We start from the raw sequence: 20,738 nt of genomic DNA, 5'->3' as shown, positions 1-20,738 counted from the left end.
GGCCTACAGATTGAGAATTTGTCAAATGGAATACTTGTTCATCAATCAACATACACAGAAAAGATACTAAAGTGTTTTTACATGGATAACTCACATACATTGAGTACTTCAATGGTGGTAAGATCGCTTTGACATCAATACAGATCCATTTCGACCTCAAGAGAATGATGAAGAGCTTCTTGGTGATGAAACTCCTTACCTTAGTGCGATTGGGGCACTAATGTATCTTGCTAACAATACTCGACCAGATATCTATTTAGCAGTGAATCTTCTGGCAAGATTCAGTTCCTCCCCAACAAAAAGACATTGGAATGGTGTTAAACACATACTTCGATATCTTCTGGGGACCATGGACAATGGTTTATTCTACTCCAATGAATCCAAGTCAGAACTAATTGGCTACGCAGATGCAGGGTATTTATTTGATCCGCATAAAGCTTGATCACAAACAGGCTATTTGTTAACATATGGAGACACGACGATATCTTGGCGATCAATGAAGCAAACGTTGGTAGCCACTTCTTCAAATCATGCAGATTTAAAAAAAAAGGAAACTGTATCAACAAGAGCAATCACAGCTTATTCATCGAGAAGCCATTCGCGGCACACTGACTAGAAATCATCTGCGAGAAGGTCTTCTGGCACAGTATAGTCATCCATGAAGCAAGTCGAGAGTGCGTCTGGTTGAGATCAATGACCCATCATATTCAGGAAATGTGTGGTTTTTCTTTGAAAAAGAATATACCAACCACAATGTACGAAGATAATACTGCATGTATAACTCAATTGAAAGGAGGATACATCAAAGGAGACCGGACAAAGCATATCTCACCAAAGTTTTTTTTCACGCATGATCTTCAACAAAATGGTGAGATAGAAGTTCAACAAATTTGTTCAAGTGATAATCTTGCTGATTTATTCACTAAGGCATTGCCAACATCAACGTTTGAGAAGTTAAGATACAAGATTGGAATGCGCCGTCTCCGAGATATCAAGTAAAGTTTTCATCAGAGGGAGCGAAATACGCGTTGTACTCTTTTCCTTAACTATGGTTTTGTCCCAAGTTGGGTTTTCCTGGTAAGGTTTTTAACGAGGCAACATTCAAAGCGTATTATGAGATATGTGTACTCTTTTTCCTTCACTAGATTTTTTTCTACTGGGTTTTTCCTAGTAAGGTTTTAACGAGACACATAATCTATGGATATCTAAGGAGGAGTGTTGTAAATCCATTGTATATGTGGATGATCTATTAGAGTTATCCAACAATTAATTGGATTCATGTATTAGTGTTCCAATGTGATAAGATTTCAAGGTGATATGAACCTTGATGATAACTATGTATAATTCCAAGGTGATCTTTGACTATGATATCTCAACACTATAAATAGAGATATCATTCACCATTGTATGACACACTTGAATAAGAAAATTCTCTCCTATATCTTATATTTCTTGCCTTTTTCTTCTTATATTCTGAGCTTTCTTTACAACAATCAGCTTAATTACTGAGTTATATAATTATTAACATAGTAATTACAAAAATTTCAGTTACTTATGACTTTCAAACAGATCCTTATTCCCGTTTAATCTAAGTCAATGTTATGGGACTTATTTAGACTTGTGTTTGCCATAATATCGGGTCAAGCCCCATTTTTATTAGGGCCATTTAGAAGTGGACCCGATTAGTTCTCATTTTTCTAACAATGATCAGAAAAAGGACTATCAATGGAGATTCCTTATAACAGTGATGTTATACTTCCCAAATGAACACTGAAGATACAAGCTTACAAAAACGAAGTGCAACTTTAGCTGATTTTAAAGTTTAAGCAAAACCCTAGCTGATTTGAAGTCTAAGCAAAACCCTAGTTCAAATTCTTCTTAATCAGCAGAAATGGAGTCTGGAAGAAGCAGTGAGAGCCCAGAAGTAGCGAAGAAGGGCAAATCAAAAACCCCTCGAAAACCTAAAGATAGCATTCTCAAACAGAGTTCGTCCTCTCTCTATCTCTTTAGTCTATTGGTTGACTCTAGGCGGATCTTCTAATCTTAATCGTTTATCGCCTTTTCATTTACTTGGATCAATTTTCATGTTGTGTTTGAAATTTTTGCAGAGTCTCCCGCTGAGTTCTTTGCAGATAACAAGAACATTGCGGGTTTTGACAATGTGAGTTTCTTGTATGTTTAGAATGCCTATAATTTGAACTTTTTTCTAATATTATAATCTCAAATTGTTTTGTGCAACCATACATTATAGTTTGATGATTGAGGATGTCAGTTAAGTAATATTGCCTTGTTGGCATTTGAGTGATATGTGCTAGCTGTAATGTGAGATATGTACTGCACTGAAGCATGGTGCATGTCATTCATACAAATGGAAACTTTGCCAAGTCTAAATGCTTAACTGTTGCGTTGTTACTTATTGTTAACGTTATGTCAACCGTTGCTTACAATGACTGTTAATCATATTAAGTGAATTCATGTTTTACTTCCAGAAAAAATAATTTCCTCGACAACTTATATCAAATCTGAACTTAGAGAAATAATGGAGATGTTCCAGCTGAAATAGCTTGATAGAGAAGTAGAATACAAAAAATGCAGAAACACAAGGAGTGAAAAAGAAAAATGAATGCAATCAAAGGGTAATTGCAAAAGAAAGAGAAAAGAAGTTGCATGGCCTCCATAGAACTATAAATGAAATTTTTAGTTTTTAATAAAATATTGCTTTGTTAATTTATTTTGATAAAGTGAAGTTAATATTCCTCTTGGTTAATAGCCGTTGTGTTGGTGAGCAGAAGTTAGTACCTCAAAATTAAGTAAAGTTTAGATGCCATTCCTAAAGAAGAGGTTGAAAAATTAACCTCCATATGCCCCGTGGTTAGCATATAATGAGACTGTTGATAACTCATCAATGAATCGTTGTACCCCCTCTTTAAGAGATGTTCCTATGTTCATAATGATAGTAGAGTAGGTGGAGTTTTTTTTTTGGAACTGGTTACTTGTAGAGTAGGTGGATGTTTTTAAGGTCACATTGTTGCCATTAGCCAACAAAAAAGAATCGACCACATTGAAGGGAATGTTGAAGGCATTAAATGAAAGAGGCTCTCCCTTTTTTAATAGTTCAAATTTTCATGTGGTGGAACTTATTTCAGCAAAGATACACTAAATGCGTTGTTAATCTAGTTAGTCTTTCTTCAAATTTTCAGCCTGGGAAATGTCTTTACACTACTGTGAGAGAACTTGTTGAGAATGCACTTGATTCTGCTGAATCCATCTCTGAACTTCCAGTTGTAGAGATAACCATGTAAGTGATTGTTTTGTCTATTTTAGGTAACTACTTCAATGAGCTGACAGAGATGCATGAATGGGAACCTTCAAATCTTAGTCTTTTTTGTTTTGCTTCTGTAGTGAAGAGATCGGTAGAAGTAAATTCAATTCCATGATTGGTCTGGCTGACCATGAACGTAGAGATGAAGCCCTATATGATGATTTTGAGACAGCAAAGGCTCGTGAGGTGTGTAAGCAGTGATTTACTCTCACTTAGATGGCATTGTGATTTATTCTTATGCTCACTGTTTGACATTTAGCAAATTTCATTAGTGAAATATTTTTCTAACTACTGTGTCTAGAAAAGACTTGCCAAGGAAGCTCGGGTTCTAGAGATTCAAGCGAAGAATGCTTCTCTTGGGAAGAAAGTAAAAGACCCCGCAGCTACAAAGGCAGCTAAGGGTAGGGAGGCATCGTATTATAGGGTGACATGCAAGGTATACTCTGTTTCTCTTTGTTCTTCTATATGCTGACTCATCTCTCAGTATGCAAGACAAGAAAAGTACATTGTTGAATTAAATGTTAGTGGAAGTTTGTTCTTCCCTAAAAGACTTTCATTACTATACTTTGTTTCTAATATAGGATAATGGAAGAGGAATGCCACATGATGATATCCCGAATATGTTTGGACGAGGTTTGATGTGCTTGCCATTTCCAGTTATTTTACCCATGGAAAATTTTGCATTTTCCTGCTTTTTGTCATGCTCCAACTTCTTTCATTTTTTCTTGAGCTTCAATTGGGAGGAGCAAAGGTGTTTTAGACTGGCCTCTCTAGTTTTGTTATTAGGACATATTTTCCTAAGATTGTCATAGATCCAGGTGGAAACCTTTGAATATTGTAACTCTGTTTTACTACACATGATCGTTTTTCTAATAAAGTGCGCTTCTGCAGTTTTGTCTGGAACAAAGTATGGATTGAAACAGACACGTGGGAAATTTGGTCTTGGTGCAAAGATGGTATGTTGAGCAATTGGTCTTGACCTGATCATCTGTCATTCTTCTGATCATATATTTTTGTGTCTTAGTTATTTGTGTTATATTTCCTGTCTTGTTTCTGTTCTCTGTTATAGGAGGTTGTGAGGGTGATGGATTATGTTTCTGAAATAAGAAAATATTTTTGTACTGTTAGAATGCTTCTTCCAGTGATTTTAGTCTGTAATTCTTCTTTCCATTTTAGTTGTGCTCATCCAGACCTCAATGGATGTCAGCGTGGAGCATAATTTAAGAATTTATCCTTTTCTCTCATTTCTACAGGCATTGATTTGGTCCAAGATGAGTACAGGACTTCCCATTGAGATTACATCTTCCATGAACAGTCAAAATTATACCTCATTCTGTAGGCTGGATATTGATATTCACAAGTATGATATGACTTAGAAATAGAAAGATAAATTTAAGAATGCATGGTAACACGGGATTATATCACTGTATACACCTTTTCAGGAATGTCCCTCACATTCATATACATGAAAAACGGGAAAACAAAGAACGGTGGCATGGTGCTGAAATCCAGATTGTTATTGAAGGGAACTGGACAACCTACCGCGTATGTAGTTCTTGAATAGTTGTGACAAATGTTCTCTTCAGTTTCACCTCATTCATGTATTGAAAGCAAACTTAATCAAATAATGTACCTTCTATATTTCTGAAAACTGATCTTTTCTTTCTGTGTTTACAGTCCAAAATATTGCATTATATGCGACAAATGGCTGTCATCACGCCCTATGCCCAATTCCTTTTCCAATTTGTATCAGATTCTCCTGAGTACTTTCTCTATCTCCCCTGTGACCCTTCTCCCTTCTCTTTTCCCCTTTGTTTTAATTAATTTGTTTGTGCAAGCTAGAAGCACGTCCACAATTTTGAGTTCGTAAAATTTGCTGCTTTCTTCGGTTTCACTCTAGTTCTGAATTGATCGTAGGAAAAATGTGACTATAAGGTTCACCAGAAGAACAGACATAATGCCTTCAGTTCCTCTTGAGACCAAGTACCATCCATCAGCTGTGGACATACTTCTTATCAAACGGCTTATAACGGAAACATCAAAGCAGACTCTTTTGCAGTTCCTTCAGCATGAATTTGTAAACATTGGAAAGTCTCATGCGGAACGTTTGATCGGTGAGAACTTGAAACTGACTGCATTCCTTGATAAAATAAAATTAGTTGGCTCTTTGGCTTTTGACCATTGAAAATAGTTTATCTACTGCTTGCATTCTATTCGGCCGCTATTAGACGACAGTTTGTTATAGCGGTGACTTACTGCTCACCGACTCAATGCAGTTGGAAAAGATATTCAATTTCCTTAATACACACCCCCAATTTAGGGGGTACACATGTGACCGACACACAATGTGTTACTAATACTGGGCAAAGCACAATGACATCCTATCCTTTCATGAACAATGCAATATAATATTCTGTAAAGTGGTTGATACTCATTCAATTAAATATATGAAGTTTTGGAAGTATCAAAACAATGTGGGAATCAAAATAGCTGATACATATCAGTATCATGTCTTATGCATGTAGCTAGACCTCATAGTACATGTTATACGACCTCTAAAGTTGTAGATAAGAATTATGGGACAGTACAATTCTCCCTGGATCGTTCAAAATTAAATGTCTATGAACTAGCACCTCGTTAAGAGTAGGGCTCTCCAACAAAAACAATGGAAGATGGCAGCAACCTAACACATCTTGCCACCATCCTGTGCAATAGTATTTGCATTAGACAAACCAAATATGTCCTCTCAAGTTGAATACGATTTCATATGTTGTACCTCATAAGTATCACTCCATTTCAATTTGTTTGTCTTACTTTTTTTTTAATCCCTCTTAAAAAGAATCTTTTTTTTCATAGCAATTCATTCATTTCTTTTCACATGTCATGTTTAAGACCAAAAGATTAAAAGACATTTTAATAGATTCTATTTATGTTTAGTTTAAGACCACAAGACTCAAAAGTCTTCTTTCTTTTCTAAAAACCTTGTGCCCAGTCAAAACTAGACAAAACAAATTGGAACAAAGAGAATATTAACTAAGGCAAGCAAGAGGTCCATGTATTATCGGTCCAAACCAGTTTCGGTAGACCCATTACGCTTAGTATGATTAGGGCCTCGTTTGGGGGGAGGTGTTACTAGAATGGGTCCTAGTGGTTTTCTCGATTGACCAGAACTATCGCAACAATTAGAAATTTATTTTAAAAAAAATTAAAACAACCATGTAGACCCCCCCCCCCCCACACACACACGTTGCTACTAGTAGAGCTAGAAGTAGTTCTAATTGCAACCTAGATTTAAAATTAATACTAGTGATTATATTCATGTTGATGAAACTTTTTTTATTTCACGTCCCACTATTTTAGAATTTAATTCTGAATGTGAAGTTGACAATGAGACCTTAAATAGCTGGTTTGCTAATTTTGAGGAAGAGTTGGAGGAAGAAGTAGAAATAGAAAACCAAGACTTAGATGACACCCCTAATAGTTTGGCCACAAAATTACCGCATTAAAATGTTCTCCCCTTTTTACCTATGTTTTCTAGGAGTATCGCAAAGGCCGAACTTCCTAAATGATCTTTAGTTTGACAAATTATTGAACAAAATAAGGAAAAAAACCACTGCTACCTCCTTTACATGTAAGCTAAGTCGCTCGGACTCGGGTGTTGATATCCTAGACAGATGCGAATTCGAGAGTCGAATTTGGCAAAATCTAAAATTTAAGATCTGGGGGTGCGAATTGAGTATGGATACGACTATGGAGATTCGATTAAAATATATATTCGATATTATAAAAATATAGTTATAAAGATATTCTAAATTTGAGAGGTATGTTGTGATAAATTGAATTTTGTAGAATTCAATATTTCCATTCTCCAAGATGAGATTAGTCTTCCATTCTTACTACAAAAACACAACAAAATAGCAACTAAACATTAAAAGCATATTACAATTTACAATAGAATAAATATAACTAGAAGAATTAAAAAAATTGAAAAAAACTAACCTTAGAACAAAGATAGTAACTCTTGAAACAAAGTGAAAGTGAAAAAACTAAAATTATTAAGATTTAAGATATACATTAAGGTATTTATCCACAATCTAGATATTCATAATTAGTAATCAATATTCAATTCACCAAGTTCAAATCAACTTGTTGAGAATATACTTAAATAATAAAAATATGCTCTCTCTAACAACTTAAGTTGTTCCATGAGATGGTTACACATTCAACATGGTATTAGAGCAGACAAAGGTCCTGGGATCGTATCTCATTGCCACCTAAATTAAAAAGAATTTCCACGTGCTTGGTACATAAAAAAAATAAAAAAAATTCAGGCCCGCATGTGAGGCAGCGTGTTGAGAATATAATTAAATAATATAAGTGTGCTCTCTCTGGACTTTTGTCATTCTTTAACAATACTATTTAACAAAAACACAAGAGATTGTCTCAACTTAACTCATAACTAACATAACAACACAATATTGTCAATTGTCATGTTATTTAATTAAGTTCACTACTCTTCCGCATCTTCTTTCAACTTCTTCCTAATCTTCAAACTCTTCCTCAAATATTACACCTTTAATTTGAGGTTTGTCTATTGATAACTCGGTTAGTTCATTAGTTGTCTCATCAAGATCAAATTGATCTCCACCTATAACAAATTAAAAAGAAAAATATGTTAGAAGATTTATATAAAGAGAAAAAAGTGTCATGCAGAATAAATAATTGAGGAAAATAATAAAGAAAATATAGACATGTCAGCATTCCAATATTTGATTGGCCTATTTATATATATTTTTCTTTCTTGCAACGCAACAACTGGAGATTATAATGTACAAACACTAAATCTTCGGCTCTTGATGTTGCTAACTTATTTCTCTTGATATTGTGAATCAAAGAATATGTACTCCAGTTTCTTTCACAAACAAGAGGAAGAAGCAGTTGAGTAAGCAACTTGTAAGCTAATTGTTGCAAAAGTTGAGTTGAGACGTCATGATTTGCCCACCAAGAAAGAGAATCTTCCTACATCATAGCCTTTAATCACATGAGGCTTACTAAATAACCACTTCCGCTACAAAATGATCCATACTCCGATGAGACTTGGTCAATTTCATTAAAATCTTTGAAGTACCTTTGAGCACTTGACTCTATTCAATGAAATTTCTTTATTTTCATTAGGAGCTAGCCTTCGAATTCATTCTCTCCTTGCAGCCATAATTCACGATAATATTTGGAAACCAACCAATGTGCCATACAATGTAAGAGGTGTGTTGCTTTTGTTCCACCTAGCCACAAGAATATCATGAATAGTATCGAAAAAAATTGATTTATCGGAAATGAGGTTTTTCCCCTCATGCTCAAAGATTTCTTTATTGACCTTCTCAATCATTGAGTCCCACATAATATGTAATTTTGGACCATCCATATCGGCTCTTCTTAGCATATCAACAATTGGTTTCGTAAATTCCAAGTAGTAGTCAGTACTATCCCATTGCTCATCGTTCATTATAAAAGATTTTGTTCACGAGTGTTGGCTTCAATTCTCTTATCCCCTTATAATTCTTCCATTCGTCATCCATGACCATTTACTCCAAAGACGATTTCAGTTTGCGAATTTGGATGGTCATAATAATGTGTGAGACAAATCTTGTTTCACCAACTTTCAATAAGCACAATCCGAATGTTTTTGAAATAAGTGCATATGCCAAGGCATTCACACCAAAGTTCTTCAAATTACTCACTTCACTAAGTAACTTTGAAATCCATTTGCAATTAATAAAGTAACGTGATTTTTTCGAAGGTTGACACGTACTTTTCAAAGTTAGATTCAAACAATGAACAACACAAGGGGTCCAAAATTTATGAGGAAATTTTTGCTCCACAATAGAATCGACAAGTTTCATTTTACTTACATTATCTGTGATAACTTGAACCTACATTTTCTACTGCTTCAATAAAGAAGTTAGCAATATATTCTCCATCTTTTACGATCCCACTAGAATTGATTGAATTTAAAAATATTGGACCTCCACTAGATGATGTCATTATATTGATCAAAGGTCGTCTGTTAGTGTAAGACCATCCATCCGAACAAATCGTGATTTCTTTCTTTATTCATGTATCTTTTATTGGTTGTAACTTTTTTATTGATATATGTCTTTTCTTGAGCTAAAAAGGGTAGTTTTCAACCTATTATATGATGAGGGTTACAATCAGGAATGATATTTCAATTAGAAACTTTGAATATTTTTTAAAATAGAGAGAGTTTGCAAAGTTAAACATAAACATGATGCGTAGGACATAGAAGCGGCTAATTTGTCGGTCGTATTTCTCTCATAGATGCCGAATGATTTTCCTATAGCTCCATTCTCCGAACTTTTTTTTTGTTGAAGCAAATTAGTTTACATAATCAACTTTTTTTCTTGCATCGACTTGAATTGATGCTCTTTTTCTTTTGGTTTGTTCATGCTTCATCTTCAAAGCCACAAATATATCACCACTAATTTCTTTACATATTTGAATTCCATTATTTGAATTCCATGACCCGATAATCTTAAGAGGTGTGTATTCGCAATATTATATAATCCTGTAACTATTTTATAGCAATAGTTACATGACCATATTCTATTTCCACCCCCATTTAGAGAAACCGAAATAACTTTCACATGATTCCATAATGGTTTATCATCAAAATCTACTCCTACACTTTTTGTGGGTCTCATAAAAGTCTTTTATTTTTTGACTACTTGATGCAAATGCCTTCTTGTTGAACAAAGAAATATAGAATTTTCTTAGTGAACATACTTTGTTAGTCGTTAATTTGTCTGATTAAGTCAAACATTAGTTCCCACTTCCTACCAACATATACTTACATTTCTAGTATTTCGATAGTTCAAAATTTGTTTTAATAAAAAAGACTCAAATGATCTAGCAAGATAGGATCCCTAAAGCACTTGTATTGATAGGAGAATTAAGTGATCTAGCAAGACAAGATCCTTGATATCAATAAGGGAAGCCCAAAATGTCTTCGAGTAGCATCAAAAGACTCTTTTTGCAATAGTCTTTTCATTTTCACTAACTTTTCCCTCTTACAACGAAAAACACCATTGTCTCTTCTCTTCTCATTTTCTTTGTTAGCAAAAAAGAATTCTCTCTTTATTCAACAAGATGGCATTTGTATCAAGTTGTTAAAACGACAAGAATTTATTAGACCCACAAAAAATGTAGGAGTAAATTTTGATGATAAACCATTATGAAATCATTTGAAAGTTATTTTGGTTGCTCCAAATGGGGGTGGAAATAGAATATGGTCATGTGACTATTAATGGTTACGGGATTATATAATAGAGTGAAAACACACCTTTGAAGATTATCGGGGCATGGAGTTAAAATATATTAGAAATTAGTGATATATTTGCGGCTTTGAAGTATGAACAAGATTCAAGTTGATGCATGAAAAAAAGTTGATTATGTATCACTCCGGAGGGGACTGGTTAACTTCAAACAAAAAAAAAGAAGAAAGAGTGAAGCTATAGGGAAATCCTTCGGCATCTATGAGAGAAACACGGTCGACAAATTAGTTGCTAGAATATTCTACGCATCAAATGTATTGTTCAACTTTGCGAACTCTCCTTATTTTAAATAATATTTGAGTTTCTAGTTGAAAATTGCATTCACGATTATATTCCCCCGTCATAAAATAGGTTGAGAACAACTCTTTTAGCTCAAGAAAAGATACACATTGATAAAAAGTTACAACCAATTAAAGATACATGGAAAAATAAAGAATTTTTTATTCTTTTTGGATGGATGGTCCGACACTAAAAGACAACCTTTGATCAATATAATGGCATCACCTAGTGGAGGTTCAATGTTTTTAAAATCAATCAATTTTAGGAATCTTAAGATGGAGAATATATTGCTGACTTTTTATTGAACCAATAGAAAATGTGTAGGTTCAAATAATATCGTTCAAGTTATTACGGATAATGCAAGTAATATGAAACTTGACTGTTCTATTGTGGAGCCAAAATTTTCTCATATATTTTGGACTCCTTGTGTTCATTGTTTGTATCTAACTTTCAAAAGTATGTGCAAACCTTCGAAAAAATCACTTCATTTTACTAATTGCAAATGGATTTTTGAGTTACTTAGTGAAGTGAGTAGTTTGAAGAACTTTGTTGTGAATCATACTTTGTTGTGAATCATAATTTGACACATGCACTTTTTAAAAAACATTCGAATTTGTGTTTATTGAAAGTTGGTAAAACAAGATTTCTCTCACACGTTATTATGACCACCCAGAATCGCATTGTGAAATCGTCTTTGGAGAAAATGGTCATGGAAGGGTGATTAGGCAATTGAAGTCAAAACTCGTGAAATAAAATCTCTTATAATGATGAGATAGTATTGATTACTATTTGGAATTTACCGAACCAATTTTTGATATGCTAAAACTACCGATAAAATTACATCTCATGTGATTGAGAAGGTCAAGAAAGTAATCTTTGAGCATGAGGGGAAATTTTATAGAATAAAACAGCAAATAAATAATACTTCTCATTAAAATAAAATGTAATATCCATGTAAATATAAGGGATGAATGCTATTACTTTGACGCAATAGTTAAATATATTCTACATGAACTTGCTATTAATTCTTTATTCTAATATTTAGGCCTTCTAAATTATTGCTATTAATTCTTTAATTTAAGATATTTTAATAGTTAGTTATTTGTTTCAATTCTCTTGTGGTTTAGGAATTAGGAGTCGTACTCCTGCCTCGTATAGATTTATGAGTTTTATCAGAAATTAAGAATGGGATCTTTGATAATGGACAATTCACATCCTAGGACAAAGATGACAATCTAAGTGAAATTGAATGGTGAAATGAAGCGAATTCATAAAATCTGCACAATCGTATAGTCTAATATTAATTTGGTATATTTGAATTCATCTTACACACATGTGATAAGTGTATGTTACGGTCCTCTAATGGATCTAGTTATGGGATGTTGCTAGACAAAATCAGAGTTAATGTAGAGTGATTTAGGAGTTTGAAAAGAATTTTTCTTCCTGCAATCTCTTGAGTTAAAGTACTCAAAAAATGGATAATTTTCTGCATATCATTACACTGGTGGATTATCCACCCATCTGAAAACAAGGAAATAACTTCCTACTTGAATTGAAATGAGAAAGTGGAGGAATAACTCCTTGTGGCAACAACTGCTACACAGAAATAGGAAAAATAAATAACTTATAAGCTGAAGTAATCTACTCTTTATTTTCCTTAAATCTTCCATGTGTAAACCGTCGGTAGACTAAAGGGGTGCTAAAGATGTAGGTGTTACAGTGTTTCTAGTATCTTCAGTAGCCTATACCATAGTATGGTGCTTTCTCTGTGAACCAAGAGATCTAGCCTATTTAATCTGGTGTTAAGTATTTTTTGAATTTAGATCATACAGTGAACTAGGTCTTCTTAAACACAATGAACACAAAATTCTTGTTTTCTTTTTTGCTTAATAATGTATAACAAAAATATTATAGATGCTCTTCGCATAACTAAAGATTGATAACCCAAATTTACTACTACTTCCATTTTAATTTATATGGCATTCTTTCTGTTTCATGACATCCTAAAATGTTTGATACAAGTCTTCATTAAGGGTAAGTTCGGAACTAAGTGTGAATACTCTATCTAATAGCTTATTTCTGATCTCGCTGTTTTTTGGGCATCACATTTGTTATGTCAAGATATGCAGTTTCAAAAAACTTTGTTATGTCAAGATAGGATTCTCAAATTAATTTGTACTACAACTTTTAGAACTTTAAAGAATTCAAATTTGTTTCACTATTCCATTTTTAAATTTGAGATGATGTCATCTTTATTGCACTAACTTTCCAATCATTACTTATTTACCTTGTAAAAAAAGAAGTTTTTCAAGCATTATTGCTTTTGCTTGGTAATAAAAAAAGGCATTTATTGCTTTTGCTATCACTGATATGATGCAAGAGTCAAACTATTTTTAAATTCAATGTCTAGTCAAACATCATATAAAATTAAACTGAGCTGGGAACAAATTTTCCCCTATCATTTCCGAAGACTTATTTCGATTTTTTTGAGTAGCAAGTCGTAGTTGAATAAGTTGAAATTGAAAGCATACTAAACATTGTGCCTTCAACACGCCCCTTCCCATGCTTACATGATTCTTTTCATGGTAAGCATGTGAAGTTCTTTTTGATACTTGACAGCAGTGAGACTCGAGTGGAGGACTTTAGCCAATCTGATAACATGTAGATTTGTGTGACACCTAATCTATTAGCTTAAGCTAATAGAACATACTTTTATTTAATTAATATTACGTCTTCAACAAATAATAACGTAGAGAGAAAAAATTTAAATTGATGGCTGGTAACGGGTAAGAATGCAGACTACACAACAAAGTAAGAAAAAACCTTGATGAGGTCAAATATAGTCTTATTTTGATCATTAAGTTCCTTTGGTAGCCTCTATGCTTTAAAATTGGAAGCGAAATTTAAAACATATGTTTCACAAGAAAATCTGAGTTGCATGAATGTTATGTTTTGGTTGATTCTGGCTCTGGAAATTCTGGCATGTGAAATATGTAATATGTTGAGAACTATGTACCTACTGTATTATCTCAAAAAACAAAAACTATGTTCCTACTGTTAGGTTGATTGCCATCGTAATATTTCAAGTCTGATTCTGGAACTGCAATGAGAATTCATTATGATGTTGCTGACAATGGGAATCCCAATATCCATGACGAAAGAGAATTCATGTGATATACTGAACGCAGCCTTGCTAGAGTTGCATTTTGATGGGTTTGTGTTTTGTTCTCTCATAAAAACCTTATACTTACTATCATCACATCTACCATTAATAAACCAATCTTTTGTCATGGATATTGGAATTTCTAGTGTCAGCAACATCATAATGAACATTTATATGCTTTGTACTTATATGCATATAATTATAGTTTACCACTCATTCACTTGCATAACTAAAAGGTTTGCTTCATTCATTGTACATTATATCTAAAACAGAATATTCTTTTACATCCTAGGGGAGATGGGTCCAGATTTTAGCCCAAAAATGTCAGTTAAATCTCTAACACCACAGCAAATAGTTCGCATCCATCAGTTGTTTCGTCAAGCCAAATTTGATGATCCCAGTGGTGATGTAAGTTCCTCTTTGTGAAATTCTTGCCTCTTTTCCAATATCCTTTAGCAACACCAAACTAAAAATGTTTGGTGATTCCCAGTTATCTCATGCATATGATTTCTAAGCCATATTGCAGATTTTAAGTCCCGCTGGAGAATATAATCTACGTCTTGGCATTATAAAGGAGCTGCACCCAGATATGGTTGCAACCTTTTCAGGAAGGTTGGATCATATATTAAGTTCTTCATCTACTTAGTTTGATGAATCCTTTGATTGGACAATACAAATCATAAAGTGTTTAAAGCTACTATGTCTTCTATCCAGTGCTCAAGTATTCGAAGGTCATCCATTTATCGTGGAAGCTGGAGTTAGTGTTGGTGGGAAAGATGTCAAACAAGTAAGAATCTCCCTTATGGTAAAGTATATAAAACATGGAGAACGTAATATTCTTAGTCCTGAAACTGATTGCATCTATTCAATATGTTGTATCTCCATTTAGAAGCAAAGGACCCATGAGAACGCATCTTTATCTGCATTTGTTAAGTATTTAAAGATGATTTGATTTAGGATATGTTTATCTGTTTGGTTGGGTCGGTATTTGTATAAACCAGTTGCACGAATCGACCATTGGTTTTTAGATATGCTCTCCTGTGAACCGAACTGATAAGATATCGGTTGGTTCGGTTTTCCGAGCAGTTTGGGTCGGACATGAATCTCTGCTGCAAATGTTCCCCATGGTCTTTGCCTTGCTTACTCTCCTCTGTAGCGTTTCTTCTCCAAGGTATCTTTCACTTTATGAACAAAGTACTCTGTTGCTTACTCCATTTTCTTGACAGGAGGTATTGCAAAAATCAAGTAGGTTTTCTTTAATTGAAGCTTTCGCACTTTGGAAAATTGAGCTTGTTAGAGGTCCAATCTGTTTTTTTGCTTTGATTTCAATCAAATCAAATTCAGCTTGAATTCTTGAAGTAGCTAGAGAAGTCATGGTTCAAACTTCGAGTCATTTTGTGTAAAATGAAAGTGGGATCAAAAGAGAAGGTAAGTTTTGATATTAGAAGCAAAAGATTCCAAAGTATTGGATGCAAATCTTTAGTTGGGGTGTTGCCAACAAGCCAGAGAGACAGCAACTGGAGAGACGAGAGAAAGAGGAATGTGCGCTGAGGTGAAATGGTGAATGGCTCAACTTCTGAATCCCTAGCCCTTATCTATTCAATGGTCTGGTCTGGTTCGGTTAAAATATTGGGATACTTGACCACCGAACCCATTATCAATAAGTATATAAATTAACTCAGTATCCTGTAATTTTTTCCCGAATACCTAGACTTATTAACCGATATGACTTTTTTCAGTTTGGTATTTCGGGTACAACCGAGAACAGCCTAAATTGATTTTTTGAAAGAACCTGATCAAATGATTGTGGAAGCTCCGCACTATATGATGACCAAACTCTTTTTCTTTGTTATGAGCTTGACATTACTATATGGCGAGGATTTGGAGGGAATTACCTGGTGTTAATGATATATTTCCTAGGAGCTATAACAAGTAATTTTTGGGCAGATCCTCTGCTCTTCCCATATCTGTGTAATAAATTGATGAACTTCTGTTTGTTGGATGATTAGTGTTTCTTTTCTTTTTCTAATACCTGATCGGTGGAAAAGAAAGAGAGGAAAAGAAAAGCAACTGTCACTGTTAGAAATTTCTAATCCATAATACTTTTTGTTGCTTCCCTTAGCTTATTGCCTGATGACGCAGTTGGTCTTAGTCCCATTGTTACAACTTTTTTGTCTTCTAAACTTATCGATCTTATATTGTTTCACTGACTATGGTTGACTAAATTTTAGGGGCTGAATGTTTTCCGATTTGCTAATCGGATTCCACTTCTTTTTGAGCAAGGTGCTGATGTTGTTACAAGGACTGCTATGAAGAGAATCAAGTAAGGCATTTAAAGACCCTATGAAGTTGCTCATAGTTCTCATTCATAAAGTAACTATGAAACTCTGCTAGTCCTTGGGGGTGGGGGGTGGGGGTGGGTGGGGTGTAGTTTTTCCTTCTTTTTTTGTTGGGTTTTCCCTTTTTGGGCGAGGGTGTGAATATTGCTGCAAATTGAACTGCAGTCAGTAATAAGATGTCATTTATAGTTGGAACAGTTACAAGATCAACCAAACACAAGACAAAATTGGTGTCTTTGTGAGCATTGTTAGCACCAAAATCCCCTTTAAAGGGACTGGCAAGGAGTATATTGGAGATGACATAAGTGAGATTGCTTCTGCTGTCAAGGTAATTTTTATTGTCTGCCGTTAACAAACTATTAAGCAATTTTTCAGTACGCTAACAGAATCAATGTTCCAGACAGCTATTAAGCAATGCTGCAATCAGCTCAAATCAAAAATTGTAAAAAGGATTCATGCTCGTGAGCAGCAGGAAAGGAAGCGGAATTTGAGCAAGTAAGCGATCATTTAGGGTTCTTATTAGTAATTTATGTTTTATCAGTCAAATCTAATACCATTTTTCTGCTGGATGCAGGTATATTCCTAGTGCTACCGCTGCTATATATGATCTCCTAAAACAGACGACAAATGTGCATGCATCAAAAAAGAGACGCTTCAGGGATGACAATGCTGACCTACTAAAACAAGTTTCAGTTAATTCATTAACAAAAGATACATTCAGAGAAAAGCTTGCTCAGCATGTCGAAAAGGTATGATTCCTCGTATAGATGTTATTCTAGAGCAGAGAAGTTTATGTATGACATTATGGTCAAGTACTTCTACATTTCAAGTTGACCAAATGTTGTTTTTGCCTCTTGAATTTGACAAAGAAAGTGGTTCGATGAACCTGATTGCGGCTATATGGTTCCCCAGAACCTGCTAATATTGCTATATTTTGTCAAGAAGGATCTGGATGAACGAAATTCAATATGGTTTCATTATTTTGTGTTTCAGGTGGACTACGAAATGGGTTTGGAATATGCCACACAGACCGGAGTGAATGAAGAACCACGGGAAGAGATATACATAGAGTCACTGAATGAAGATAAGAACTTCCTAGACCTCCAGAGCCCTATATTTGTCTTCAGATTCTATCACTAGTTATTCACTAGATGGATTTTCATAGGAATGTGTTGTTTCTAATATTATTTTTCATTTTGATTTTTATCAATTAAATTATAGAAATTCTAGAGGCGTAGAGGATAACAAGGCAGAAATGTATTATGATAGGAAGAGAAAGTGCAACTTATTGCACCTATGTTTACCTTATTGTTTGAAGTAAAGCTTTGATAGTTCAGATCTTGAGTTTATCAATTATAGTTGAACTTTAGATGCTTCTTTTAATAAAATAGATGTGTTTTGAATGGTGCCTATAGGGCATCTCCAACCCTATACTTTATTTTACTCTACAAATATAAAGTTTTTTATTTTTGTTGGCTTAAGTCATGTGCAGCCACTTAAAGTTATCCGCAAAATTCACTTAGACACATTAACTCATCCATATGCCGATTGAACTCCTTATTTGTTCAAAAATCATTTCCATTAAACACAAAATGCTGACATGGCAAAAAATGTATAGTTCACTTTCTTTGAGCGCGTTAAGTTATGAATAATATATTTTCTTTTTTTTTCATTAACTTTTACACCTAATTTAATTTTTTAAAAAAATTAACAAAAAAAAGAAGAAACATACATCTTCTTCCCTAATATTGCTGCAACTATTCTTCCACCATTTTTCATAATTTTTTTACATACGCACACTACACTACACACAACCACCTCCACCTCTCTCTTTCTCTCACCCTCTATCGTTCTTCTTCTGCTTTTCCTTTTTCTTTTTTATGTTGATTTAAGTTTCAAATATCTTGACGAAGTCCTATTAATTATAATGAAAAAAGATATGAATAGATTTTTTTGGACAAAAACTTGTTATTATTATTTTTCAATTTTAACAAATCTTAATTAATGATTAAAAAAAAGTGTGATTGGAGGAAATATCATTTCCAATATTGAATTAGATTCAAGGAGAGGGGTAGGTGGGTTGATCGAAAAAAAAACATATAATTTCAAATTAAAAGGAAAAACGTCAAAGTGAAAATGGTTATTCGAAACGTGATTCGATTTTGTGTCTTTTGGTAAAAAAATGTAGAACTTAAAGTTGGGGTTGGGTGGGAGTGGTTGTGGTTGTGGGAAGAAGAAGAAGAAAAGGGAAGGTTGCTCTTTTTTAATTTTTTTTTCTCAAAAAATAGTTTTATTTATTTAATTGTGTTTTTCTGGGCCCAATGTCAAATGTCTCATTTTTATTAGCTACCATGCCATGTCAGCCGCGAGTGTATGACACACCATCTTTATTTTTAGTTGATTGTCAAAATATGTTCGATAGATATTTTTTTTAACTAAAAAAGGTGTTCAATTGAAACATGTCTTAGATAAGATGCCTAAATGAAATATGTGGACAACTTTAAGTGGTTGTAGATGACTTAAGCCATTTTTAAACAACCAACTCCAATCCAATTCTTCATTTTACTCTCTAAAAAAAATCTTTTTTCTCTCTCCTCAATATTATATTATTATTTTTATTTTCTTTTTATTTTCTTGTTCCGTAGTATAAATCTTTTCTTTCTTTCTTTTTTATGAATAATCATCCTATATAATTTCATATAATATAAAATTTTATTTTTTATTTAATATTAAATTATATATTATTTTAAATTTCTAAAGAACTACTACGAATAATTGAAAAAAGAAATCAACGAGCAAAAGATCACAATCAAATTTTCTTTAACTCATACACTAATTCCTTTTTTGAATATCGTTAAATCTAGAAACGACTTATCGGATTACAAAATTATTGTTGTGATTTTTAAAATTATTATGTTATGCATCATATCTATCTATTGTTATCTTGTATTTAAATTATTATGTCATGTATTATATTTTAAATTAAAATTTTTATTTTATCATTTAAATTTTGCGAATTCTTCACAGTGAAAATTAAATATAACATCAAATTGTATCACAAAGAGATGAAAATTAAAAAAATATTTAAAATATTAATAATTCGAGATGAAAGTAGCATATATAAAATAAAAAAGATGTTATGTTAAATTTAAAAGAATTGCATATATTAGAGATTTAAATTAATAGCCTTATATAAAAAATAATATGTTAATTAGAAAAAAGTAGAAATAATAATATAATATTCAAAAAGTGAAATAGAGAGTATGAATTTGGAGAGCTACTATTCAGACCATCTCCGACCCACTTCTATTTTACTCTCCATTCTCTATATTTGGAGAGTAAAATAGAGAATAAGCACTCCAACCCAACTCCAAATCACTCGCCATTTTCCAAATTTAGAGAGTTGAATCGTAGTTTTCCAAATTTGGAGAAGTACTATTCACACTCTCTATTTTACTTTTTCAATGTTTTATTATTATTTTCATTACTTAATTTCTAATTAACATATTATTTTACATATAGTTTTATTAATTCAGTATCTAATATTCATAAGTCATTTTAAATGTGATATAATATTTTTAAAAATACATTATTGAATATATACTACTTTAATTTCAATTTTTTTTTATAATTTCACCAAAAATAATAAAATTTATTTTGTTATTAATTTACAATATAAAGAATACACAAAATTAAAATGTTAAGAAGAAAAATTTAATTTTAAAATACCTACATGATATGATAATTTAAATACAAAATAACAATACAATATATAACATATAATTTAAATACAATATAATACATGACATATGACATACTTATTTTGGTTTGTCTGACACCAATAACGATATTAATGTTATATAGTCATCACATTTATTTTTCAATCTTGCTAGCGGTATTGTGCCTCCCGCCTATTATGTTATTCAAGGAAAAAAATACAATATGTTATTACTTAGCTGATGGTATATATCCTAAATGATCTACAACTGTTCAAAGTATTCGTGATTCTCATTTTCAAAAGAAGAAATATTTCGCGATGAAACAAGAATCGTGCCGAAAAAAATATTGAACGTGCATTTGGAGTTTTGCAATTATTACAAGGCCGTCACGTTTTAGGAGAATGACATTATTGCATGATATAATGACTACATTTATTATATTGCATAACATGATATTTGAAGATGAATGTGATCTCAATGCACCAATTCAAGACGTCGTAGAGGCTCCAACTCCAACCATAGAAATGGTGGTAGATGAAAATCTCCGACTTAAACAATTTTTAGCTA

The 20,738-nt window shown here is 33.0% G+C and overlaps 1 protein-coding gene across 5 annotated transcripts; it reads left to right on the top strand.

Annotated features, from left to right (window-relative positions):
* The first annotated feature begins 1,616 nt into the window (after positions 1 to 1,616).
* Positions 1,617 to 17,840, top strand: LOC101263928 (DNA topoisomerase 6 subunit B). Of its 5 annotated transcripts, none has more exons than XR_011220646.1 (19): positions 1,617 to 1,985; positions 2,109 to 2,161; positions 3,201 to 3,298; positions 3,403 to 3,508; positions 3,624 to 3,758; positions 3,904 to 3,955; positions 4,214 to 4,278; positions 4,576 to 4,682; positions 4,765 to 4,867; positions 5,000 to 5,085; positions 5,240 to 5,436; positions 14,406 to 14,521; positions 14,640 to 14,725; positions 14,828 to 14,900; positions 16,345 to 16,436; positions 16,642 to 16,780; positions 16,857 to 16,947; positions 17,027 to 17,201; positions 17,446 to 17,840. XR_011220646.1 is itself a non-coding variant. In XM_004228307.5 (19 exons), exons 1-19 carry the CDS (start codon positions 1,892 to 1,894, stop codon positions 17,590 to 17,592), a joined length of 2,019 nt encoding a protein of 672 aa, XP_004228355.1. In that variant the 5' UTR covers positions 1,617 to 1,891; the 3' UTR covers positions 17,593 to 17,840. The 5 variants fall into 5 exon arrangements, 4 of the variants coding, with proteins under 4 accessions (XP_004228355.1, XP_069153217.1, XP_069153218.1 ...); XM_004228307.5 differs by having other exon boundaries at positions 16,853 to 16,947; XM_069297117.1 differs by having other exon boundaries at positions 1,702 to 1,985; positions 3,629 to 3,758; positions 16,853 to 16,947.
* The last annotated feature ends 2,898 nt before the right edge of the window (positions 17,841 to 20,738 follow it).

This window comes from Solanum lycopersicum, chromosome 1, assembly GCF_036512215.1.
Source record: "Solanum lycopersicum chromosome 1, SLM_r2.1".
Classification (NCBI taxonomy): domain Eukaryota; kingdom Viridiplantae; phylum Streptophyta; class Magnoliopsida; order Solanales; family Solanaceae; genus Solanum; species Solanum lycopersicum.
The sequence above is the reverse complement of the archived record's forward strand: the minus strand, read 5'-3'. Positions and strand labels throughout refer to the sequence as shown.

Bases quoted from the DNA above. Each gene is read 5' to 3' on its own strand.
- LOC101263928 (XM_004228307.5), top strand. From the start codon at position 1,892: ATGGAGTCTGGAAGAAGCAGTGAGAGCCCAGAAGTAGCGAAGAAGGGC. The intron at 4,868-4,999 runs GTATGTAGTTCT...CTGTGTTTACAG, and splicing joins GGAACTGGACAACCTACCGC to TCCAAAATATTGCATTATAT. The intron at 16,437-16,641 runs GTAAGGCATTTA...TGTCATTTATAG, and splicing joins ACTGCTATGAAGAGAATCAA to TTGGAACAGTTACAAGATCA.